Source organism: Ailuropoda melanoleuca, chromosome 13 (assembly GCF_002007445.2).
Source record: "Ailuropoda melanoleuca isolate Jingjing chromosome 13, ASM200744v2, whole genome shotgun sequence".
NCBI classification, from domain to species: Eukaryota; Metazoa; Chordata; class Mammalia; order Carnivora; family Ursidae; genus Ailuropoda; species Ailuropoda melanoleuca.
The window spans coordinates 26,618,679-26,643,286 of record NC_048230.1 but is presented as its reverse complement, the minus strand read 5'-3'; the positions used below and the strand labels follow the sequence as shown (position 1 = coordinate 26,643,286).

The 24,608-nt window shown below is 51.6% G+C and overlaps 2 protein-coding genes across 16 annotated transcripts in view; one reads left to right on the top strand and one right to left on the bottom strand.

Moving 5' to 3' along the window:
• BRCA1 (BRCA1 DNA repair associated) overlaps positions 1–9,845 on the top strand; it is a 62,438-nt gene extending 52,593 nt beyond the window's left edge. For 11 of the 12 annotated variants that reach the window (XM_034641123.1, XM_019792849.2, XM_034641127.1 and 8 more), the window contains 4 exons: positions 5,218–5,272; positions 6,825–6,898; positions 7,266–7,326; positions 8,613–9,845. In XM_034641123.1, coding sequence (XP_034497014.1) covers positions 5,218–5,272; positions 6,825–6,898; positions 7,266–7,326; positions 8,613–8,758 — 336 coding nt within the window. In that variant the 3' untranslated portion in view covers positions 8,759–9,845. Of the gene's footprint in view, positions 1–2,387; positions 5,197–5,217; positions 5,273–6,824; positions 6,899–7,265; positions 7,327–8,612 lie in introns of those variants that run through there. The other variant, XM_034641128.1, reaches the window with a different exon arrangement.
• Positions 9,846–17,644: 7,799 nt separating this feature from the next.
• Positions 17,645–24,602, bottom strand: RND2 (Rho family GTPase 2). Of its 4 annotated transcripts, none has more exons than XM_034641052.1 (6): positions 24,423–24,602; positions 23,851–23,938; positions 22,944–23,053; positions 22,053–22,187; positions 21,583–21,833; positions 17,645–18,613 (listed from the first exon to the last, which is right to left on the bottom strand). In XM_034641052.1, the coding sequence occupies exons 1-6, from the start codon at positions 24,522–24,524 to the stop codon at positions 18,466–18,468; spliced, it is 834 nt and encodes a 277-aa protein (XP_034496943.1). In that variant the 5' UTR covers positions 24,525–24,602; the 3' UTR covers positions 17,645–18,465. The 4 variants fall into 4 exon arrangements, with proteins under 4 accessions (XP_034496943.1, XP_034496944.1, XP_034496945.1 ...); XM_034641053.1 differs by lacking the exon at positions 17,645–18,613 and adding an exon at positions 18,752–19,530; XM_034641054.1 differs by lacking the exon at positions 17,645–18,613 and adding an exon at positions 19,549–19,606.
• Between the last annotated feature and the right edge of the window lie 6 nt (positions 24,603–24,608).

Sequence of the window (24,608 nt, the reverse complement as noted above, 5' to 3'; positions counted from 1 at the left end):
CTAGCTGGGTGCTTCCATAGAGGTTCTTATTTATTTATTTGTTGTTTTTTTCTTTGTTTGTTTTGCCGTTTATTTGAGAGAGAGAGCACAAGCAGGGGGAGGGGCAGAGGGAGAAGCAGACTCCCTGCCAAGCAGGGACCCCAACTCGGGGCTCCATCCCAGGACTCGGAGATCATGACCTGAGCCAAAGACAGATACTTAACTGACTGAGCCACCCAGGTACCCCTTTTTTAATTTTTTTTTTTTTAAAGATTTTATTTATTTATTCTACAGAGATAGAGACAGCGAATGAAAGAGGGAACACAAGCAGAGGAGTGGGAGAGGAAGAAGCAGGCTCATAGCAGAAGAGCCTGATGTGGGGCTCGATCCCATAACGCTGGGATCACGCCCTGAGCCGAAGGCAGACGCTTAACCGCTGTGCCACCCAGGCGCCCCCCCTTTTTTAATTTTTAAAAAAGATTTATTTGTTTGTTTTAGAAAGAGAGTGCATGAGCAGGAGGGGCAGAGGGAGAGGGAGAGAGAATCTCAAGCAGACTCTGCACTGAGCCTGGAGCCCAATGTGGGGCTCAGTCCCACGACCCTGAGATCACAACCTGAGCCAAAACCAAATGTCAGGCGCTTAACTGACCACACCACCCAGGCACCCCTAGGTTCTTTTTCAGTTCTCCTAGCCCAGCAAGGTAAGTAAGTATTCTCTCCATGCTATGAATGCAGGAATTTAGAGGTGTAGGGAAGCTATGTACTTTGGATTCCAGTCTGGGGTTCAAACCTCAGCTGATAAGTGGCAGAGCTGGGATTTGAAACAGATGTGAAGCTAAGGCCTTTCCCGTTTCCACTTCACCGTGGTGTCTTTCTGTAGAGTAGTGTGGACATTGCTGCAAGGGGGATGAGACGCATTGAGCAAAGTGGACATTGCTGTAAGAAGAGAAAGTGATTGATAAATCGACAGCTAACATCTTCATAATGCATACTGTATGCTAGGGTCTGCTCTGAACACACAATCACGTTAACTAATAATTTTACAGGAGCCTGGGGTGCCTGGGTGGCTCAGTCATTAAGCATCTACCTTGGTTCAGGTCATGATCTCAGGGTCCTGGGATCAAGCCCCATGTCAGGCTCCTTGCTCAGTGGGGAGTCTACCTCTCTCTCTCCCTCTGCCTCTCCCCACTCCCTTATGCTGTATCTCTCTCAAATAAATAAAATCTTTTTTTTTTTTAAGATTTATTTATTTATTTACTTGACTGAGATAGCGAGTGAGCACAAGCAGGGGGAGCGGCAAGCGGAGGGAGAGGGAGAAGCAGGATCCCCACTGAGCAGAGAGCCCAACATGGGGCTGTATCCCAGAACCCTGGGATCATGACCTGAGCTGAAGGCATACGCTTAACTAAGCCACCCAGGCACCCCACAAATTAGTAAAATCTTTTAAAAAATTTTTTTACAGCAGCCCTGTGAGGTGTGTACTATAATTATACCTATTTTGTTTTAAGATTTTGTTTACTTATTTGACAGAGAGAGAGCATGAGAAGGGGTAGGTGCAGAGGGAGAGGGAGAAGCTGACTCCCCGATGAGCCAGAAGCCTGACACGGGGCTTGATTCCAGGATTCTGAGATCATGACCTGAGCTGAAGTCAGACACTTAACTGACTGAGTCGCCCAGGTGCCCCTAATTATACCTATTTCATAGATGAGAAAATGAAAGCTCAGAGAGGTAGAGTAAATTGCCCAAGCTCACACAGCTAGTTGGGAACCCGTGATTAGTTGAACACATGTAGTCAAGTTCCAGAATCTGAGCTCTTCACAATATCCTAGTTTCTTGGGGCATGTGGCTGGCTCAGTCAGTGGAGCATGCAACTCTTGATCTCAGGGTTGTAGGTTTGAGCCCCACATCAGGTGTAGATTACTGGGGGGAAAAAATCTTTTTTTTTTTTTAAAGATTTTATTTATTTATGTGACAGAGAGACAGCCAGCAAGAGAGGGAACACAGCAGGGGGAGTGGGAGAGGAAGAAGCAGGCTCCCAGCAGAAGAGCCCGATGTGGGACTTGATCCCGGAACACCGGGATCACGCCCTGAGCCGAAGGCGGATGCCCAACGACTGTGCTACCCAGGCGCCCCAAGGGGGGGGAAATCTTAAAACAATACTAGGGGCGTCTGGTTGGCTCAGTCAGAAGAGCTTACGACTCTTTATCTTGGGATTGTGAGTTAGAGCCCCATGTTGGGTGTAGAGATTACTTAAATAAATAAAAACTTTAATAAAAAAATCTTTAAAAAAATACCACAGTTTCTTGGAAAGGTATAGAAGATTTCACAGAGGAAAAAAAAATAGATTATCCTAACAACTTTACAGACGAACGACTGGAGCCCCAGAAAGACTCCTTGATTTTCCCCAGGTCGTACTGTAGCAGATGATGGAGCCAAAGCGATGTCACCCTCTCAGGGAGAAGTCCGGGCAAGATTTCACACCTGCCTGTCGGGCCTGAGCTGGCTGCTCTCTCAGCTCACTGACCGAGTGCTTAACGTGCCTAGTGTGCGTTTCTTCCTTTTTTTAAATGTGGACCACTGGGCCTTTCCGAACAGTCCCATACGGAGCACCATCTGTCCCTTTATAGAACTGGAGCAAGAACCAGCAGAGGTGATTTTCTAGAGAAGACTGCTTGGGCAGGGCTCTGAACCCTTGGGGTCAGCCCACCCCCACCCTCTGAGCCTATCAAGGAACTTCCAGATGCCAAGAAAAGCTGCTGGCGCTGTTTCTGCTTCTGCCGTCACCCCAGGGGAGTTCTGTGGGAGCCAGTCATTTGTTTGTATTTCCCTGCGTGCAAGGCAGAATTAGCACCAGATTCTTCCTCCTTCAAAGGAAATTCCAGTGTTTGGGGATTTTTCCTGATTTTGGGATGGCAATGATGGAAGGTGCCTGGTCACAGTAGTGACATTCTGAAGATACTCAATGTCGCCATAGTGTTTTCCTGTGGGAGAGGAATGTGTCTGTAGAACCGAAACTTCAAATTTCTTATCTCATAACTAGACATCCTCATCAGTGAGTGTCAGCTTGGATATAAAAATTCCTAATCTTTTGTACTTTTCACGGCACAATTTGGCTCCAGCCAGGCGCCTGGGGAGAGCTTTCAACATTATGAGCAGCTAGGTCCTGTCAGCAGGTTGGGATGCCGTTTCTTCATACAGATACTAAGAGTGGCATATGCGGACGCTGTCACAACAGAAACAGACTTGTCCTGCTGCTCTTTTTGTTATGTTTTGTTTTGTTTAAAGACTTCGCTTATTTATTTTGAGAGAGAGATAGCGAGAGAGAGCAGGAAAGGGGAGGAGAGGCAGAAGCAGGCTCCCCGCCAAGCAGGTAGCCCGATGCGGGTTTCGATCCCAGGACCCCGGGACCACAACCTGAGCCGAAGGTAGACGCTTAACCAGCTGAGCCCCCCAGGTGCCCCGACCTGCTGCTGTTTCTTATTCCTGTGGCTGTAGCTGAGATGAGAGTGGAGAGGCTCATTTCCTGAAGGCCATCGTGAGTTTTTAGCTCCTGATTTTTCTGTACCCCGGTTTCTCTTATTTGAGAGGAGGTGAGTTCCAGGCCTAGGCAGGTTTCTTTTTTGTGGAATGGGGAGGGTCAAGAGATATCATTTGGTTACCCAAATGATATCCATCCAGCCAACTGACACAACTTCAGATTTCTTCTAAATGATTAACCTAGCGGGGCGCCCGGGTGGCGTAGTCGTTTAAACCTCCAGCTCTTGGTTTCAGCTCAGGTCATGATCTCATGGGTTGTGGGATCAACCTCACGTTGGGCTCTGCACTCAGCAGGGAGTCTGCTTGAGGGGTTTTCTCTCCCTCTGCCCCTCCCCCCACTGGTGCTTGCGCAGTGCGCACGCTCTCTCTCTTTCTCTCAAATAAATAAGTAAATCTTTAAATAAAAAATAAATGATACTCTAGTGCTTGCCTAAGAACCTGTGCCAATGTATGTATAAGAATCCGCCTGTCAGATGAGCCACACGAGGCTGTTTAAATTCTAGATAACTAAATTAAATAAAATATGAAGTTTAGTTCCTCACTCACCGTAACCACATTTCAAGAGCTTGGTAGCTACACGCAACTTGTGGCCACCTTATTAACACAAATATAGAACATTTCCATCATCATAGCAAGTTCTTTTGTTTTTTAAAGTTTATTTCCTTATTTAAGTAATCTCTACACCCAACATGGGACTCAAACCCACGACCCCGAGATCAAGAGTCACATGCTCCACCGACTGAGCCAGCCAGGCGCCCTCAGAAAGTTCTTGTGGACGGTGCTAGTGAGCACTGTATGTAAGTGGAAGAGGCACGTCGGGGGTGCAGGATAATCTGTGTCTCCCGGAAAGCAGGCAGTCAGGTCAGCTCAATGAGGAGAGGCAGAGCCAGACTTGACTGCCAGATTAGATTAACTTGTAGATAAAGAAATGGTTTTGGGGGCACTGGGTGGCTCAGTCGATTGAACGTCTGCCTTCAGCTCAGGTCATGATCCCCGGGTCCTGGGATCGAGCCCACATCGCGCTCTCTGTTCAGCAGGGAGTCTGCTTCTTCCTCTCCCTCTGCCCTCCCCTCCTGCTCTCTCTCTCAAATAAATAAATAAAATCTTAAAAGAAAAAGAAAAAGAAAGAAGAACCATTTTGGTTGCCGGAAGGAACAATGGCCATTCTCAGAGCAGTGTGAAGGTAGGAACAGATGGTCGGAGGCCAGAAGAAAGTCAGAGGAGGAAAGGAGCACGTAAAATCAACATAGACTTCTCTGCCAGTTAGGGTGCTGGTTAGCCTTGATGTACCAAGTCTAGAAAAACAAACTGCAGCTTACAGCTTGAATTTCTTGCCATCCAAGCCTTTTCTTAACTATAAAGAGGGCTCGTTTTTCTTTTGTCTCAACAAGAAGTGAAGTCACCAGGAAGGAGCCTGGGCCTGACTGGTGGCAAAGCAGGATGCTGAGCCTCTGACTACCAAAGAATGGCTGTAGCGTGGATGCACTCCACACACGCTTTTTTTTAGAAGTCTTCTAAAATCCGTCAGTGTTCTGACATTGGACTCATGGTCTCTGGGAAGTGGCAGAAATGATCAGGTGGTAAAGAAAAAAGAAAGTCCTTCGTTTTGGAGCGTCTGTTTGTATTGTTTTTTATAAAATGCATACTCTTTTATAATCAGTGTTTCTCTCTCTCCATCCCTCTGTCCCACTCTTCTCCCAGATCTTCAGGGGCCTAGAAGTCTGTTGCTATGGGCCCTTTACCAACATGCCCACAGGTAAGAGACTGGGAGAAGCACACAATCCGGCACCAGCCTCTCCCTTCCTGCTGGAGTGTTACAGGAGAGGCCGTTTTAAGGGGTTCCTCAGATTGGTGAAGTGCTCTAGAGCTTTATTGCTCTACCATCTGTCAGACGAAACCGCACCTAAATGTTACCCTGTGTCCAAAAACCAGCCCTGTGCCCCTTCTCAAGAGCTAGAAGGCCGTGAAAAGTTAGCTTCTAGGATGCAGTGTTCCGTGCTCAGATGGGGTAGAGGTGCCCTTACCTCCCTTTGGTTTGAGAAAGGAGGGAAAGAATGAGGTGGGGAGAAGATACCTTTCAGGTTTGTAAATGCTAAGAAAGAATTCTGCTCTTCCGAAATCATCTTCATCTGATACTGAGAAACAAACACGGCAGCTCCTAAGCCTGGGGCCCCACACAGGCCCAGAGCAGGCAGGGAAGGGCTCTGGGTGAACACTTTCTAATTAACTCTGACATTGCATGTGATGTTATGTTCAGCAGTGCTGTGGGGCTCCACTCTGGAGCTGTGTGGCACGGAGGCCCTGGCTTGTGTACAGATTTGGTTGGTTCTTTTCGAAACAAAGTCCACCCACCTTTGCTTCTGCGCCCACTTCCTCTCCAGGGATCAGGTTCTCTTGTTCCTTAAAAGATGGCCTTGGCATCTGGCGGGGACCGATGAGTGGCAGCAAGAGAGCCCGGCAGAGTAATTTTGCTTCTGTCTTCTTTATTGGTTATTGATTGGATTTTTATGAAATTTCCAAGTGCCACTTGGGGATTTCTCAGTGTTTTTGTTCTTTGGTGTAGTGAAAACCAGGTCTCTAGCAGGTATCATTTTGGAGATGAGTCAGTTGACCTCTGTTCATTTAGACAAACAGGAGCCACCTCCGTTATCCCCAGAAATGGACTGATGAGAAAAGAGCACCCAAAGAGGCCCAGGAGCCATTCATTGGTCTGTTCTGCTGATTTTCCGGGTGAAGGTGGAACATCGCTACAGTCCCTTTTGATTTCTATTCCCCCGAGAGGTCGATCCCAGCTGAGCGTGGAGTGCTTCCCCACTGATGTACTGAGTCTCCGTTCAGGATGATATTTTTTTGACTGAATGAATTATCTTCCTGTCTCTTGACATTTGCAGTAATTACCACCAAGGATGGTGCCCTCAGTGGCCGTGATTATCAATTACCAGCACAGAATTAGGCAGGGAGGGAGGGAGGGGGAAGTGGGTATTTTTTCATAGTGTCTTAGCCAGCAATTTAGCAAATTAAGGGAAATTGGATCTTGTTTTATTTGAGAGACTGTCAAACCTTATCTACCAAGGGGCCTGCTGGGGACCGATACCCAGGGTAGGTAACATATCGGTGGCAAACTGACTTAGAATCCATACCTGGTATCGATTCTCGTTCAAGGCCTCTCTGTCCTTTTGGAGCAGAGATGGAGACTCTCCCAGTTTGAAGTCTTGCTGTAAGCGTTCATCCGGAGGAGTGCGGGATAGAGCGCCCAGGTTAAGTGTGTAGGGCACTGTGGTGATTCTAGGTCTCTCTGTGCTATTTAGATCAGCTAGAGTGGATGGTGCACCTCTGTGGGGCTTCTGTGGTGAAGGAGCCTTCGTCATTCACTCTTAGCAAGGTGAGTGTTTGATGCACACAACACAAAATCTGCCCTATGACTGAGCAGGGCTGGCACCCATCGGTCCCTGTGGACCCTGCCAGTGGGCCTCAGAAGCCTCTCTTTGCCCGAGCCTTCCCTGATCATGTGCCAGTGCCAGAAAATGCCCATGTGTGGAGGATCAGGAAGGACTTGAGTTCTCTAAGTATTTCATTTACTACGAAGGCTCTCCCTCCAACACTTCCTTTTTGCCTTGTGCCCTTACCCCGCCCCTCTGTGGTGGCACCTAAAGCAGTCTGTTTCAGCACGCCATCAAGAAGTGGTGAAGGGACTCGTAGAGAAGTCCAGCTCTGATACCCTCCATGCTGTTTCCTTCCCGGGGATGCAGGGTACTCACGCAGTGGTGGTCGTGCAGCCGGATGCCTGGGCAGACAACAGTGGCTTCCATGGTAAGTCTCACTGTAAGCCTTTGTCCAGAGGAGGTTGGGTGGCAGAGCCCAAATGAAGTATGCAGGTGACTGTGGCGATTTTAGATCTAAATGTCCCATTTCAGTCAACTGGAGTAATGGTGTACCGGTGTGGGGCTTCAGAAGGCCATGGGCATGCGCCTGTGATATACGGGGTCCTGTGTGATGAGTTTGCTTCACCACAGACCATCCAGTGTTTGATTAGCACAGTTCTTAGGACTGGGGCGCCTGCGTGGCTCAGTCGTTAAGCATCTGCCTTCGGCTCAGGTCATGATCCCCGGGTCCTAGGATCAAGTCCTGCATCTGGCTCCCTGCTCGGCGGGAAGCCTGCATCTCCCTCTCCCACTCCCCCTGCTTGTGTTCCCACTCTCGCTGTGTCTCTCTTTGTCAAATAAATAAAATCTTTAAAAAGAAACAAAAACAAAAGCAAAAAACAGTTCTTAGGACCTTCTAGGTGCTCAGTGAATATTTGAAGGAAGGAAGAAAGGAAGGAAAGAATGGCTAAAATGTCCTTTTAAAACTTATTGTGGTTTGCTCATTTTGCATTATAAATAAGTAATATGTGAGCTATTTCCATTGGTAGGGGTTAGATATTAATTAATGTTCATCACATAAAATATAAATGAGCACAAACACAGTGAAATAATCCCAGTAATCCCACCACTTAGAGACAGTGATGGTGACATTCTCCCAGGCATATGTGTGTATATATGTACATGCATGTATTTTACATGCATGTGATCATGCTCGTCATACTGTTTTGCTCTCTCACCTAAGAGGTTGCAAAATCATTAAATTGCAGTGCTGTTTTGTGCTCTCTGGTGACTTTCCCTTTTTTTTTTTTTTTAAGATTTTATTTTTATTTGAGAGAGAGAGAGCAGGGGGAGGGGCAGAGGGAGAGTGAGATAATCTCCAACAGACTCCGCTGGGCGGGATCTCAGGACCCTGAGATCATGACCTGAGCTGAAACCAAGAGTTGGTCACTCAACCACCTGAGCCACCCAGGCGCCGCTGGGTGACTTTTCCTTTAACATATTGGAGTTCCTGTTAGTAAAGTTGCCAGTGGCTGTAGGCTTTCACCAGCAGTCACTCCTCAGGCTTCTGAATGAGGTCCTGTGTCCTGAAGCATTACTTAACGATCAACAGTTTTGCACCTACCTGAGTGACGCTGTGAACTCATACAGCCAGGTCCCGGAGTAGACTGACGAGAGTCTGGTCTGGGAGAAAGTTCAGTGACACTAATTTCTGCTTGTGTTCTCTGTCCCCAGCGATTGGGCAGATGTGTGAGGCATTTGTGGTGACCCGAGAGTGGGTGTTGGACAGTGTAGCCCTCTACCAGTGCCAGGAGCTGGACACCTACCTGATCCCGCAGATTCCCAGAGCTGCTGCTCCCGCCAGCCAGCCATGTGCATAGCGTCTGGGGCCTGTCTCCATAGGACCCTGACAACGATCCTAAGAAGCAGCCTTTTTCCAGGCCCTGGGGTCTCTTCAGTCCTTCCACAGTCCTGGTTACTGAATATTTTATGTACCTCAGCCTGAGAAGAAATTCTGGCAATGCAAGGGTCTCTTAAAGATTTTCTGCTTCAAGTCGCCCTTTGAAATCTGCCATGAGCACAAAGTTGTCGTAATTTTTCACCTGAAAAGAATTTAAAACCATTTAAACCCCACCAATTGAGCAATATGCTGATTCATTATTTATCAGCCCTATTCCTCATACTGGGGACGTCGGCTTAGAGCTGGGGGCACAGAATGGCTGGCCTCAGGAGAATAGCTGGTCTCCCTAAGTTTGCTTCTCTAAAACCCCGTGTTCATAAAGGCCAAGAGTCAGGCCCTTCAGTGGAAAGCGAGTCCTTCGGGAATCTGTGACGTGACTTAAAATCAGAACAGTCCTAGGGTGGCTCTCAGATGTTGGAGTGGAACACGGGTGGGGGCCAGAGGGATTCAGAGGCAGGTAATAGATATAAATATGAACCCTGAGAGTTAGAGGAGAGGGGAGTCACACTGGCCCTGATCTCCGGAAGTCTGCTATAGTCCCTGGATTTCTAAAGAATTTCTTAGCACTGATGTGCTCTGAAATAGCAGAATCTTTTCAAGAATTGGAGTCCGAAGAGAGTCTTCTAATTCCCCGTTAGAAATAAATACGGTATTTATTGTTGTAGCCCTGATAATGTCACCCATTCCTCTTGAAGCATAAGATCTCTGATATGAATATTTCATGTCTGTAAAATGACGGATCCCACCAGGAAAGGAGCTGTTGCTTTCCTTGAGGTAATTTTTTTCTCTTTGCCTCCTATTGCTGAACCGTACAGCTTCATAAATAATTTTGTTTGCCGAAGGAAGAGAAAGTGTTTTGCATCAACTCATTATCCAGGACTGTTTATAGCTGTTGGAAGGAGTGGGTCTTCCTTAGCCCCCCAGTGTGTGAGGGCATATAGATTTGATTGTACAAAATGTTTGGTAAATGTTGTGCTGTTCACCTGCAAATAAACTTGGTAGCAAACACTTCCACCGAGCGTGACTTCTTGAGGCTTACAGCTGCAGACCTGCTCAGACCCTTTCACTGTACTTCCGTCTCCTCATCTGTAAAATGGGGGTAACAATAGTACCAACTCCGAGCGTTAATCAAGGAGACCTCAGTTCCTACTGTATTTGCTGTTGCTGCCACAGCAGATTGTCACAAACCTAATGGCTTGAAAGCAACATCCATGTATTATCTCACAGTTCTGTAGGCCAGAAGGCCAAGTTGGCTCAACTGGTTTCTTTGTTTCGGGTTTCGCAAGACCAAAACCAAGGCAGCAGGGCTGTGTGCCTTTCCAGAGGCTCTGAGGATGAATCCGCTTCCAAGCTCATTTCATGTTGTTGGCCAGATTGTTCCTTGCGGTCGTGGGACTGAGAATCCCCGTTTCCTTATTGGCTGTTGGCCAGAGATCATCCTTAGCCTCTCCCACATTCCTAGGCTCATGAACCCCTAGCTCCATCTTCGAAGCCAGCAAGCAACACTGGTCAAAGCTCTTCATGTTTGGAGTCTCTCTGATTTCCCCTTCATCTCTGACTGCCGGATCTAGCTCCTGCCAGAGAAATTTCTGTTTTTAAGGGCTCAGGTGATTCAGTTAATCCAGGGCGATGTTCGTATCTCAAGGTCCATAACCTGAATTACAGCTGCAGAGCCCCTTCACAGCAGGACCTAGATTAGCGTTTGATTGAATAACTGGGGGACAGGAGTTTGGGAAGGGTATCTTGAGATTTCTGACAACCACTCCTATTTAACATATTTAATCCACGGATAAGAATCTGTATCATCATTTTTTGGTCTTCACATGTTCAGAGATTAGAGTCCTCTTAGAGGCAAAGAGAATTTAAATCCTCACACGATTCAGCACTGCCATGTTTGTAAGGAGGGTGGGTGGGTGAGGGAAGAATGGAGAAAAAGGAAGGAACTGGCATCACATTGGTCTCATGTGGTCCTCATCACAGACCTAGGAAGTGGGTATTTGTCACCTCATTTGAAAAAGGAGAATGGGAAAGAGAAGATTTTGCTCCGAGTTTGCACAGCTGGTAAGTGACAACCTGGAAACCCAAACCCATGCCCTTTCTGCCCCACCGTGCAGCTTCCCACCCACACCCGTCCCGGACCCGGGTCAGAGGCACTGGCTCAAGCCTCAAGGGAGTTTGGGGAGAGGAGTGGGTTGTGAGGGGAACTAGCGCCCGAGACTCTTGCAGGCCACTGTGGGAGGCAATAGAATATTCCTGCCTCCCAGCGGCAGCTCTCCCCGAGGAAAGCAGCCCTCCTTTGCCCTCAGCAGAGACTGACAGGATTGGCTCACAGCTGCCTGTTTCCACCTCCGTCCAGCCTCCAGCTTATTATTGCTTATCTTTCAGTGATCAAAGCCTTCCAGTCCAGGGGCGCCTGGCTGGCTCAGTCAATAGAGCTTGCGACCATTGATCTCTGGGTCGTGAGTTCAAGCCCCAGGTTTAGTGTGGCAGTTACTTGAAAGTAAACTCTTAACAGCACCACCTCTCCCGGGCTCATGCCAGCTCCACTGTCTACCCACCAGGGAGGGAGTCCATGGGGCTTGGTGGGAACAGTAAAGGCAGGTGGGAAGCAAGTGCTACTGACAAGGTCTTCAGTCACAGTGACAAGCCATGGCTTGCTGAGCCCTGGGGGTGAGCCAGGACTCAGCCTTCCCAGGAATCTTGGGTGAAAGCAGGGATGACTGAGACACATAAAAAAGTTTTCTGTAATTATCTCTCAAGGTCTTCTGACAAGTATCCACACCGTGTGTTTTCTCGAGCTCTGCGTAGCCATTCCCGGAAGTCAGCTTCTGGCCCTGGCCTCATGATGCTTGGCCGGGTTTTAGAGGCTTAACTGATGATGAAGTAAATCTACTTGCTCCTTTGACCTCTGGCTTTAAGACAGCCTCCCGCTTTTCCACCCCACAGTCTAGCCCTCTGGGCACGGCAGTATGGCAGTATCGGGGAACTAGTCCCGCTGCCTTTATCTCATCTCACAAATGAACTTCTGCAAAGGAGCTGCAAGGGCAGAAGAGGAGGGATTATCATGCAGGTGCAGGGAGGGGGGCCTAGAGAAGAGCTCTGTAGATTATCTCCCTCCTAAAAAATGCAACCAGAATCATCAACAAAGCATCGGCTCAGAAACATGCAGAAGAAAAAGAAAGGAATCAGTGTTGGGGTGGTTGGAGCAGAAGAAGCCAAGCTGCCCAGAATGTATCCTGTGAAGGCTGCGAGGAGCAGATAAGAGGGCCCCAGAGGCGGGCAGTGCGGGGAGAAGGGCAGCGCGAGGGGCAATGGCAGATCTCCCCACAGAAGCCCGAGAGAATAGGGCTTGCTAGCTAGGGACCCAGGGAGCTTGCTTATCAAAGGCTGTAGACTGGCTGAGCCAGAGGCCCCTTTACCGTACTTCAGTGATGCTTAGCTCCCTCAAACAGCCTGTAAATCTGCCCATAACGAGGAGAAAATTAAAGAAATGAATCTGGGCAAATAGAAAATTAAGGTGAACTGGAGACAGCCAGCTCCTGTAGAGAGCAGGACTTGAGGACATGCCGCAGAGGGGGGCAGGGGGTGGGGGCTGAGGACTGGCGATCCTGAAGTGAGTCTGAATGATCAGGAAAATCAAAGCAATGGTTGGAGGGTCTGGAAGCAATGGAGAACTGGAGAGTCTCCCCCCAAGTTATGGGGACTGGCACAGACGAACTTTAGAGACCTGGTTTCCAGGACCCAGAATGATAAGGCAGTTTCACAAGCAGCTTAGTGCAGGGATCCTCAAACCATGATCCCCTGATGGGGACTAAGCGGGGGAGGGTGAAAAACACCACCACTAGGAACTTGTCAACTACGCAGGTCCCGGGGCCTCACGCCCCACGTACTGAGTCAGAAACCGGTGGTGGGGCCCAGCAATCTCATTCCGAAGCAAGCTCAAGTTTGAGAACCACTGGCTTAGTGTAAGGGGCTGCTGATCATTGTAAAACATTACCTGAGGTCTGTTTTGTCTCCCGGAGAGGTGGCTCTTGGACCTCTTAGGGAAAACTAAGGTTTGTGGGTGGGTGAGTGGTTATCTCCCAAGGTTGCTGCAGCTGGCTTCAGTTGACTCTAAAATGGCCCTTTCAATAAATACAAAGCAAAGGACAAAGATTAAATTATATTAGCAGCCTAGGAGCAGAAGGGCCAGACTGCTTAAAAAAACAGCTAGAGATTTTATTAATATTTAAATTGCAGTGAAACCACAGCTGCAGCCTTTGACTCCAGCATAGAGATATGCAAATGCTGCTTCCTAAAGAAAGGCGATTTCAGACAGCCCACAAGGTAACAAGAACACATAAAACAAATGATTTTGTAATTTATCTTTATTGACTGATGGAGAGCAAGGTGTATAGACAACCCTCACCTAGTGAGAGCCAGCCACTGGGGGGCGGGGGGGAGACAGCTGGCCCGGAGGGAGAAAGGCAGGCAAGACCCATCCAGTGGGGACAGGAAAGACCCAAGGAGGACAAAACAGAAGGAGGCAGATGGGAGGAGAAGATGACTAAATTAGAAGGGAAGAAAAATGGAAGGCCAGCCCTGGCTTCGCGGACCACCTGATCTTGTCAGCTCTCCCCCTGATCTTGTCAGCTCTCCGGGGCAACAGCAAGAGTAAGTCGCTGATGACTATCATTGGCCACATTCCTGCTAAGTGCGATGCGCTATTCCCAACACACAAATGAAGAACAGGACACTTGGAGAGGTCAAGCAACTTGTTCAGGTCACACAACAAAAGGAGGTGGCAAAGCCTTGTTCAGAGAAAGATTTGTGCGGGGCTAAACTGTGCTGGGAACCAATCCTAGGAGGCGGTGAGTAACAGTAAGTTTAGTGACTGAGGGGAGACTACGTGCCCAGTTCCCCAGTAACCTCTCTGCGCATGTGCTGTGGTTGTGGAAAGGAGGGAGAAAAGATCCATTTCTGGCCTTCAGATGGCTTACTGTTCAAAGTGGGAGGCAAGAAAGCCACGGGAAACCCTCACAGGATTGTGCCTTCTGGTCCAGAAGCCCTCTGGGGGCTGTGTGGCTGGACCCCTGGGTGAAGGATCTCCAGCTGACCCTTGGAGCTTGGGTAGGATTTGGCTGGGTGGAAAGGAAGCCAGATCACGGAAGGCCCAAGTGAGAACCTCTGCAGCTGGCGGAACTGGGGGAAGGAGCGCCTGATCCCGAAAGAGTGGGAAAGTCTTCTGTGGATACATTTCTCTGACCACCTTCCCTCCCCCCACCCCACTCCGCCCAGCCCAGTCTTCCTAAACCAGCCATCCCAAGCTGAAATCCAGCCTCTCCAGCGCCCCACCTGCTGCTCCCTCTCGGGCATCCTGGCCACCCTTCTTTAATGATGCTTTCTTCCATCAGTAAGTTATTTGTGGGTATATTCTATTTTCTCCATTTGACTGGAAGGTCCTCAGGGGCAGGATTAGTATCATTTTATCTTTGTTTGGAACCCAGCCCTAGTACCTGGTAGATACGTTGTTAGGTGCCCAATGAGGATTTGCTGAATGAATGAGTTCAAGGATGAATGAATGGACCCATTGAGTGAAGGGCTTATCCAACTGCCTCCCCCCCAACACTAGTCCCTGGAAAGCCAGCTGCATTCTGCCCCTTGGAGCGCTAATCCCCTTCAGTCCTTCCCACCCACTTTCCTAGGACCCTGATTTACTCCAAAAACAGTGTAAGAGATCTAAGTGTCCAAAAATTACTATCTCTTCTCAGCCCACACCTACAGAGTTCCTCCTTGATTCTCTCTCACCTGCCACGAAGCCAACTCCTTTGTGATTAATCAAGCCAACACCCACACAGACAGTGGACATCCATTTCCCCTATCCCTGTGTCTTCCAGCGAGGCCCCCTCCAGGCTGGATACTCAAGACAGATAAACGGCTGCCGCCATCACTGGAGAAATAATTATGATGTTCATGATAATCTCTTTGCAAGTTCAAAGCACTGGCACAACTATTATTTCTCCCTCCTCACTTGTTCCCTGGGAGATGGCCAGGGTAAAAATTGTTATTCCCACTTTATAGGTGATAAAACTGAGGTCCTTGCCAAAGGTCGCCCAGTGAATTGGTGGCAGAGCCGGAACTAAGTAGCCCGGGACTCCCTATTCATTAGAACACAGATGGAAATACCCTCATTATGTTGTCTGGGCTGTGTCTGTCTGGGAGAGAGGGAGTGTGGACCCCAGTTGAGTGGGGATAGGGGCCAGAGAAGATAAAAGAAAGTTTGTGACCCTGTAAAGTTTCTTTCTCTGCGATGCTGCAGGAGTTGGCACTGGTTAATTCCAGAAGAGTCCTGTTTTGTTTTAAAACATGACCACACGTCCTAGATGAGGAAAGGGGGGGAAAGGGGTGAATCTGAAGGTAACACAGACATGAAGGTAAGCAGATGTTTGCCGTCTTTCCTGAAAACGACATAAAAGCGAATGGTAGCGCCTATTAGCAAGAGAAACTCAAACTACAACGTAATGGGTGTCTTCCCAGCTGTTAGGCTGTAGGTCTATGGAATAAACTGGGCCACATAGGTGTAAAGTCTTTCCTTGGGGAAGCCTGTCCCCGGGGCCTGTGGAGGGGAGGCCTCTCCTGGGGGCTGCGGGCTCCTGGGGGCCGTCTCAGGGCCCTCCGCAGCTGCCAGAGTAAGAAGCCTGCTGCTGCTGGGATCATCCCCAAGCCCACAGGGGCTCTAAAGTCATGGAAACGAAGTTTTGTGCCGGAACCTCCTCTGGTTTCTAACCAAATGCCAGAGAAATTAAGAAGAAGAAGAAAAAAAATTTTTTTTTAATTCAAGAGGCCATTTCCTGAAGATAGGGCCCCAGGGCTGTGCGGGGGGGCGGGGGGGGGGAAGCAGTGAAGATCTCTCCTGTCTTTTCTGGCTCCACCCTAAAGCCCAGGCCTTGTGCCCTCCAATCCCAGGCTGGCTCTAGGCTTTTCTCAGCCTTTAGCCCAACACCAGCCTCCATTACTTCTGGACTCCACTGAGGCCTCAGCAGCCTCCCTGTGCCACCGGAGGCTGGGGGTGCAGAGAGGGGCAGAGGGGGTACGACACCCGAGCCCAGAGAGACGGCGGCCGCACAATGTGGTGACTGCACTAAATGCCATAGAATTGTACACCTCGAAATGGCTAATTGAATGTTAGATGCGTTTCAGCCCAGGTAAAAGCAGAAACTGAGCTGCCCTGGTTGCCCCTTGGGGTGGCGAGAGAAGCCGGGCTGCGGTGAGGGCTGAGGCTCCTTGCAGGGACTGGCAGGGAGCGACCATGGGAAGGCGGTCTGCCCACCCCCACCCCCTTCTCCAGGACCAGATGGGAACTGGGGGCGAGGGAGAAAGGCCCAACGGGGGCAGCGCAGAAGGGGGTCTGGGCAGAAGAGAGGCACTCAGGCAAAGCCCAGAGGCTGCGGCTGCCGCTCATTTGCATCCTAAGTGATTGGTTTTCCCTGCTCGTCCCTCATTAGGACACAATGGACAGTTGTGTGCTGGTGCCACGGATCCCTTTACCAAGGGGGAGAGGAGCCGAGCAAGAGCGGCTGCCGGGCCCTAGAGAGGGGTAGGTGTGGGGCCAGCCACCTTCCCCGCCCCCCCCCGATCCGTGGGGCCCCCGGGACTCTCACGTTCTCACACACAGAGCGGGGACCTTAGAGAGTAAGCCAGCTCCCACATTTTACAGACGGAGAGACTGAGGTGGTAGGAGGGGAGGAGACTTCTGAGGACAAGTTCACGGCAGAATCGGGGTTTCAAAATCTACCCTCTAGAATCAAGTCTCTTGTTAAGGGGACTCACTCCACTCGCCTGCACTACCTTCTGCGTCCCGGCCATGTGGTTCGGTTGCCCTGGTCTCTTTCCTACTATTCCAGGCCTGGGCTTCCATCAGTTCTCTCTCTCTTGTCCATCTCATCTCTCTGTTCTTGCCCCTCTCCGTCTTGTCTCTTTCCCTCCCGATTTCCAGGCAGCCGGGATCATTACTAAACTTCTAATTAACCCCTGCCCTAACGAGGGTGGTGCTGGCAGGAGAGGCAGCAATTTTGAAACTGTCTTGGTGTGTTTGGGGGATCGGTGGTGGGAGAGCTGATATGCGTTGGGCCTATTATAAACCAGGCACTAGGACGGACATTTGACATAGTTGATCTCATTTCATCTTTTCAGTCTTGCAAGGTAGGCGTCCTTGGAGCCCAGGAGAATAGGAGAGGCCCAGAGAGGTTGGGAAACAGGCAAGAGAACACCCAGCTGGCAAACGGTAGCTGCCTAACTCCAGAATCCCTGTTCTTCCACCCCACACCCTGCTATAGGGGCTAAAGCGGGGTATGGGGCCCACTGATTCCTGCTCCTGAGAGGCACAACCTCGCTGAAAGAGGCTACTGCTTTGTTGCTCCCCCTGGGCTGCACCTGCCTTTCCCCACAACCCTCTCTACCTTTTGGCTCCCACCTTCTCCTGGGCCCTTCTCCCTGGTGTCTCACAAATGCAAGCTTAGGCCCCCCGGGGTCTGCAGAGACTGTGATCAAGAGGGAGAAGCTGACAAACCTAGCCCAGACCCCGGAGGTCTCCCTCCTGCTGCCACCGCTCCCCTTTGTGGGTCAAACTCGCCAGCATCTGCGTCTCTCATTGTGCTCTGGGGGAAGGGGAGAGTGGGGCGGGGGTGAGGGGGGATGGGGCGTGAGCGGGTGTCTGTGTGCATGAACATAAGGCCTCCGGGTTCATTCTGACACTGAATGAAAAACTCACCAATTATTCGTCCAATCTCATTAATATGCAGACAGACATCTGTTATTTAGGAGTCAACAGCAGAGGCATTTTCGTGGGGGGAGGGGCACTCACGCACAGGCCCCTTGTTCCTTCGGCTGCTGGGGAGCCACCACACCTGCCTGGACCTGGAGCCTCCCCTCTCTCTGACCCTCACCCCCACCCACGAGGAGAGGGCGTCGGGGATTTACTAGAGATGGAGACAGACTCGGCTGGAAGGAGGAAGGTGGGAGGGGGCTGCACTGTGTAGAAGGAACTCTTTTGTTGGCAGAGAGCGAAAGGGGAGGAGGGACGCCAGGAAGAGCCAAACCTCTTTCTTGGGGAAGCGAGTACAGAGGGGGCAGAGACAGCTGTACCAGGATTGCCTGCTAGGATCCTGGTGACACTGGCAACCTCAGGGACATGACCCCTAACCCCCACCTCCCTCAGCCTGCAGGACCAGTCTGAGCCTATCTGGGGTGAGGTAACCATGGCAACGTGGTGTTCTCACCCAGAGACTTCAGAAAAGTTTATGAGGGAGTTCAGAAAATCAGGGACCAAAGGACTTCAGCCTTTGGAGGAGTCATTAACGCTCTCTCTAGCCCTCAGGATAGATGTGGGAACAACACACGCAGACCTCCCCTCCTGTCTTTTGGCCTTCCTCCAGCCTCTGAATCCTGAGCGTAAGTAGCCCCCTCCCAGAGGCCTTTCCCGATTCCCTCAGGCAGGCCCAGAAGCGGTCAGGCCTGGGTGTCGAAGCTGTAAGGAGTAAAGGCTGACACACCTGCTCGCTCGGCCACCTAGAAAGGGGCAAACAGCTGTCCTGTAGCCTTCCTCCTCTCTGACTCTTCCTCAACAGCATGGCGAAGTAGACGTGGTGATCAGCTCTTTTCCAGGCGTGAAGACCGAGGTTCAGACGGGTGCAGAACCTCACCAAAGGCTCCCCGGGGAGGAAGTGGCAGAGCAGAAACCCAGGTCCTCTGCTTCCAAATCTCCAGCTCTTTTTCATGACTGTCCCTTCGGGGAAGGCTGGAGTCCCAAGGGGGTGACCCTCAGTCGGCTGAAGCATTTCAGGGGTTAGACCAAGTCCCCGCCCCTACCCTCACCCCTTCCTTCTCCCTCCTCCCTCCAGGGCAGGCTGATTGGGGTGTGTGTGTGTGTGTTAAGAAACACTGGCAGCATCACAGCCTGATTAGTTGTTTATTTCATTAAATGATTAACGAGGCTACATTGTTTCCCAACCGGGTGTCTAATTTGTGGGGGAAACAGCTGCGGAGGAGGAAGCTGGGTCTGACTGGGTCTGACTTCTGCATCTGGGGTGGGGGTGTGGGTAGAGTCCTCTCCCTCCTGCCTGCTGGGGCCTTTGAGGATCTAGAAGCAGCCCCATTCCCTCCTCCCACCCATCGAGCTCCTTAGCCCAGCAGCACAGCCTCCTCCCGGGAAATCAAATGTCTGGCACCCCAGACCTGCAGAGGAGACCACAACCTGTTCCTGGTGGTATTGGAAACGTATTAAACTTTGGGGGTTTCCCCCGCTGATTTATTTTACTAATTATGTTTGCTTTAGGCGGATATTGAAATGCATCTGCATTCCCTGAGCGAGGCAGGAGAGGGCAGTTGGGAGAAGAGAGGGGCCCAGGCGCTCTGCACTTTGGCGGCTATAGGCTTGAGTCTGCTTTGCATCAAAGTCCAAAGTAAAGAAAAAAGCCATGGCCCCAAATCCCAGGTTGATGGTGTGGCGGGTCCCTGTGGGGGAGGGGTCAGTCCTCAGAGCCCCCTAGCTGGGCGCCAGCTCTCTCCGGCACCCTCCATCCAGGACTCGGGATCCTGGAGGAGGGTCTTGGAGGGTCTTGGAGTCAGCTCCTAACCTCAGTTTGGGCGCCCAATACCCTTGAAGCTGTCTCAGAATCCTTGAGGAGATTAGCTGAGATGGACCCAGATGGAGTCCTGTAGGAGAGGGAGGGAAAGGGGTGTCTGATGAGCCAGCAGTGGGTGGGATTTCCTTTCCTCTCAAGACTGGGTCCTGGCATAGGGAAGGAGAAGCTGTTTTAAATGACACATCTCAGAGCCCAATGCCCCCGAGCTCCCATCACCTCATCCAGATACCCATCTATCCAAAAACCAAATCTGGTCCCTTCATTCTCTGCTTGAAATCCCTGGTCCCTCCTCACATCCTCAGAATGAAGACCTGGTTCCTTTTTGGGCCCTGCGGTGGCCTCAATGTCCCTTCCCGGCCTTGTCTTCTGCCCTCCTTGCCAGGGCAGCCCCAACCGTGCCACACTCTTTCTCATCGCCACGTGTTCGCACATGCTATACCCTCAGCCCAGAGCGCCTTTCCTACCCCTTCTGTGCCTGCCAGACAAGCTCCTCTGTAACCCTTGGGACCTGGCTCGGAGGATTGGGTGCCTGAGGCTATAAGGAGCTCCCACAGGCAAGGCACTGTCACACCTGGGGTACCTCTCGTCCCTGTCGGGCTGGCCTCCAGAGCACAGAGCTGGGTCTTGTCACAACCCAAGCTGGGGTCTGGCGCAGTTGGTGCTCAGCGCATATCTGCTGAATGAACGAGGGAGGGATGGGCTGAGAATTCGGGGGGAACCCAGCAGATGGGAGGGTGAGGTTTGTGCTCTCTCCCAGAGTGTGTGTCTGGAAGGACGGGCTAGGGCTGGGGGAGGGGACTGCCAGGGATGGTTCCTGGGGGAGAATGTCACCGAAAAGAGGCCAGTGGGACCAGAGCCAGGGAGGGAATACAGGACAATGTGAAACCAGACTCCCAAGAAAACAGACCAGCACTGTCTTTCCTGACAACGGAGAGCTCCAGCCAGCCCCTCCACCGGCTTTCCTCCTCTCTGGGGTTGTGCGGGGGGGCGGGGGGGAATGGGGGGGCAGTGACCTTAACTCACAGCTGATGTTCCCTCCAAAATCATCCAGGAACTCAAGACGGAAAGGAGGTGAGAGCCCCTGCCCCCACCTCCAAGGAAACCCCAGAATCAAACTACTGTCCCTTTGGGTAACTTCACTGCAGAGTCAGTTTCTGTGACGTGCAGGCTTTTGAAACTTTCCCTACCCCCACAACTCCTAGAGCACCAGCACATTCCAAGCTGGGAGTGGAGATGGTGTCCGAGGGTCCTGGACCACTTCAGCAAGACCCCTCCCAGCAGAGCAGGGGGCCCCAGCTGGGCTGAGGAATGAATTGCACATCAGTCCACTTTAAAACCCCCAATGGCCTTAGGATTGTCTGGGTCATTAACTGAGATGAATATTCCCAAGATCTCTCACTCCCCCACCTCTGGCTCCTAAAAGGATGCTGCTAATCTGACCCATGGCTTTTTTCCTCTGTGGGCACAGACCAGAAAGTTCTTCCTGAAGTCTAACGTCCCCTCCTGCTGCTAGAAATTGGTAGATTGGGTTTTTAGCAAGCAACAAAACTAAAGCCACAGCCGTTTTCCATGGACATGGGCTTTATTTGGGGACAGTTGGGGGAAGGGATTGAGGAGGTAGGACTGTGGGTAGATGGGGGAGGGGCTTCTCAACTTGCTTTTTAATTTAGTGCATGTTGCCTGGAGGTTAGGATGAGTGAGAACAGCTGTGGAAGGGAAAGGCGAGAAAAAGGGAAGGTCACAGAATGGACACTTTCCCTAGAGAGAAGGAAGCCAGGGCCAGGATATGGATCCTGGGTGTGGGGAGGGAAGGCACCCTTCATATACTAAGACTTAACCAAAGTCACTGCTCGATGCCGGCTTCCGCAACCCCCTCCCCAGCCCAGCTCCCAGCCCAGATGCCTGTTCTGCTGGCTTCCTCCACTTCCTGTGGAGAGGAGGGGAATGAGGACGTGGGGAATGGTGGCACCCTTCTGCCTTCAGCTCTCCTGCCCAGGAGAATCACTCCCTCAGCCTGCCCTGAAGTCCCTGCCAGAGTCAGGCGGTCAGGAAGTCAGGTGCAGCAGGGGACCGGTTGTGCCCTCACCGCCCCTCCTTACACTCTGTCCCACCGGCCCCTCACATGAGGTTGCAGCTCTTGGCTCGATCCTTGTGTATCTCGCTCTCGGTCCCGGTCCCTCGGTCCGGCCGGCCTGCCAGCTGAGCGGATCTCTGCAGTCCACGGCGTGAGTCAGTACGACGCAGCTGCCTATGGCCACGGCCAAGGGAGGCCACTGTGGCCACATGGAAGACATCCCTCACGCTGCGCTCAGAGGACCGGGAGGAGCACTCCACGTAGGACACAGCCCCTACCTGCTTGGCCAGCACAGTGCCCTGGAAGGATGGAGTGCACGCGGGAAGTTATGGGACTTAGCCTGCAGCTCGGCAAGGGGCAGGGAGGCTGAGGGCTTGGGGGTGGGGGGTGTGGTCAAGGGATCAGGTCAGAGGCCAGGGCAAGGGAGGAGCCAAGTAGGGTGTTTTCAAATCAGAGATAGGGAGGGGCAGAGGTGAAGAGGTCTAGGCTGGTACTAGGTCAGAGGTCAAGAGTCCCACCTGCTCATGTGTAACAGGGATAAGCCTCTGCTTGGACAGCTCCCTCAGTGTGGCCAGGTCGGTGCGCATGTCCAGTTTACAGCCAACCAGCACAACCTTGGCATTGGGGCAAAACTCCTGAGTCTCCCCTTGCCACTATTTGGGGGAAGAAAACAGTTATGGAGGGATAGGAGGAGGCACACGGTGAACCCTTGCTCCACGCCAGGAGAACACCCTTCCTCACACCATGCAGAAACCATGCACCCCTCTGGACTCTCCCGAGCGAGCAAGAAGGTAGGAATGGTGGGCTTGGGCTGGAAGCAGGGTGGGGTGTAGGAGAAGGGGAGGGAGGAAAGAGCTGGGGCGAGGCTGTGGGGTCAGGGGCTCTGCTTCTACCTCAGTGGCCATGAAGGGTCTAGTGGCGTGAAACCTTCCCATTCCCACCCCCTTTCCCAAATTTGTCCCTGAGAACAGACCAATCTGCCCTCCCTCCCCCACCTGGGAACTAGGGCTGCTTTAGCTGACCTATGTCCATTCAACGTGGGCTTTTCTCATGGAAATACAGGCCTGGAGAGGAGACCGCAGGGCTCTCCTGAGCTCCTGGAGCAGCATTCCCATCCCCTCCATCTGGCACTTCCACACCCAAGGAGATGGGAAGGGTGGATAAGGAATCCCTTGAGTACTTCTCCCTGCCCTCCTCTATCTCCCCCAGATGCCTAATCCAGCTCTGAGGACAGACTTCCAGGAAGTGGGGGTGGGGGGTGAGGGGGATGGGGAAGGACAAGAGCTTCACACACTCTCCAGCTGATGACCATGCCCCAGGCATCACTCCCTCCTCCTGGCCCATGCTGTGTCAGGACCATGGTTTCTGGTCCCCCTCAGTCTAGCCGTGCTGCTTTCCCAGGCTCCCACCTTCTTGAGGACACTGTCCAGTGTTTCGGGTCTGCTAATGTCGAAACAGATGAGCACAGCATCAGAATCAGGATAGGCCAGAGGCCGGACGTTATCATAGTAAGAGGAACCTGAGCGAAGACAGGGAGGGAGGGGACAGAGGAGGGTCCTGAGTGGGTGGGAGGCCTGGAAGGGAATGGGAGACCTTACCAATGCTGGCCAAGGGATGCTAGGAGCAGAGAATGGAAAAGAGCAGTTATTAATACCCATGAAGGAGTCTGGGTTTCTCCAAGGAGGGGAGCAGGCAGAGAGGGGAGGTTAGATGGCAGAAAACAGCTCTCTACTTCGCTAGGGGTTTCTCTAAAAGTAATCATTCTTAATCTTTTCTGAGTTTTTGAGAAGCTTATGAAATCTCTCAACATTCTCAAAATTTTGCATGTGCTTTCTGGGCTTTGACAGACATCTTCTAAAGCCCTCCAGGGGAGCTGAGTAAAATAAAAACCCTCCTCCTTTTTTTGGAGGAGGGGGAGGGGCAGAGCTTTCCTACCCACTTGGGACATCTCAGATTTCTAGACTTCAGTCTATAGAAGCAGTTCCCCATCCCTCAAAGAAATTCTAAATGTCTTTTCTAAACCCAGCCCTGTCTCCTAAGAAACATGTTCCAAAATAAATCCATTCCTCCCAACTTTCCCAGGTAGGCAGGATCCAGCTGAGAGGATCAGATACTGGGCTTTCTCCCACAGGACAAGGTTTCTATATGTCCCTATAAGCTCTGCCTCAGTTTCTCTGGCTTTAAGCAGAAAATTAATTTTCCTTCCTCCTAAAATTGGATGGATGGACTGAGCTTACCTGGAGCCTAAGGGTCTAGCCAAGGGAGGGGCAAGGGTGGGGGCCTAGGAAGTCAGGGTGACCCCAGGGATTTGGCTACCTGAAGTGTCCCACATGTTGAGCTCAATGCGGCGCTTGTCGATCTCAAAGCTCGCGGTGTAGTTCTCAAACACAGTGGGGACATAACTCTGCAGAGAGGTATGGGTCAAGATGAGATCCTCCAGTCTTCATCCCAGACAAATGCCTTCCTCACTCCCACACACCGTCCAGCCCAGCCCCTGGACACAAGTTGGTCTGGTGTTGGGCAAAGGGGAGATCCCAGAAACGGCTGCCTAAGCGGAATATCTGCTAGGCTCCCAGATCCCCTCCCGGTCCCTTCAGCCCCTAGTTCTTCCCCTCTCCAATGCCCAGGACCCCCGACATTCCCCTAGAGTCCCCTTCTGGATCCTCTGGTTCTCCCAAACCCCATTCATCTCACCCTGGTCCCCAATTCCTTCCATCCAAATCCTCTGCAGTCCCCCAGAGCCCCCAACGTCTCCCTCGGTCCCTGTTTTTCCGAGCCCTTCTCTCTCGACCCTCGTTACCCCGACACCCATTTCGGTCCGTCCATAGGGCCCTAATCACCCACCCCCGCGGCCTTAGCGCCCTCCTCCCAAGACGCGGGTCCCTCACCCCGGGGTAGGCGTCCTTGGCGAACACCTGCAGCAGCGCCGTCTTGCCGCACTCGGCGTCCCCCACCACCACGATCTTGCAGCGGCCGCTCTGCCCCTCCATAGTCCCGGCTACGCGCCGGCCCCCTGCGCAGCCCCCCTCCGGGGCCCCGCTGCCGCCTCCCCCGCCGCTGCAGCTGCAGCCGCT

Coding starts and splice junctions, on each gene's coding strand:
- RND2 (XM_034641052.1), bottom strand. CDS start 24,524: ATGGAGGGGCAGAGCGGCCGCTGCAAGATCGTGGTGGTGGGGGACGCC. Junction 23,939..24,422: donor CCAAGGACGCCTACCCCGGG/GTGAGGGACCCG, acceptor ACCTCTCTGCAG/AGTTATGTCCCCACTGTGTT. Junction 23,054..23,850: donor CAACATGTGGGACACTTCAG/GTAGCCAAATCC, acceptor GTCTTCGCTCAG/GTTCCTCTTACTATGATAAC.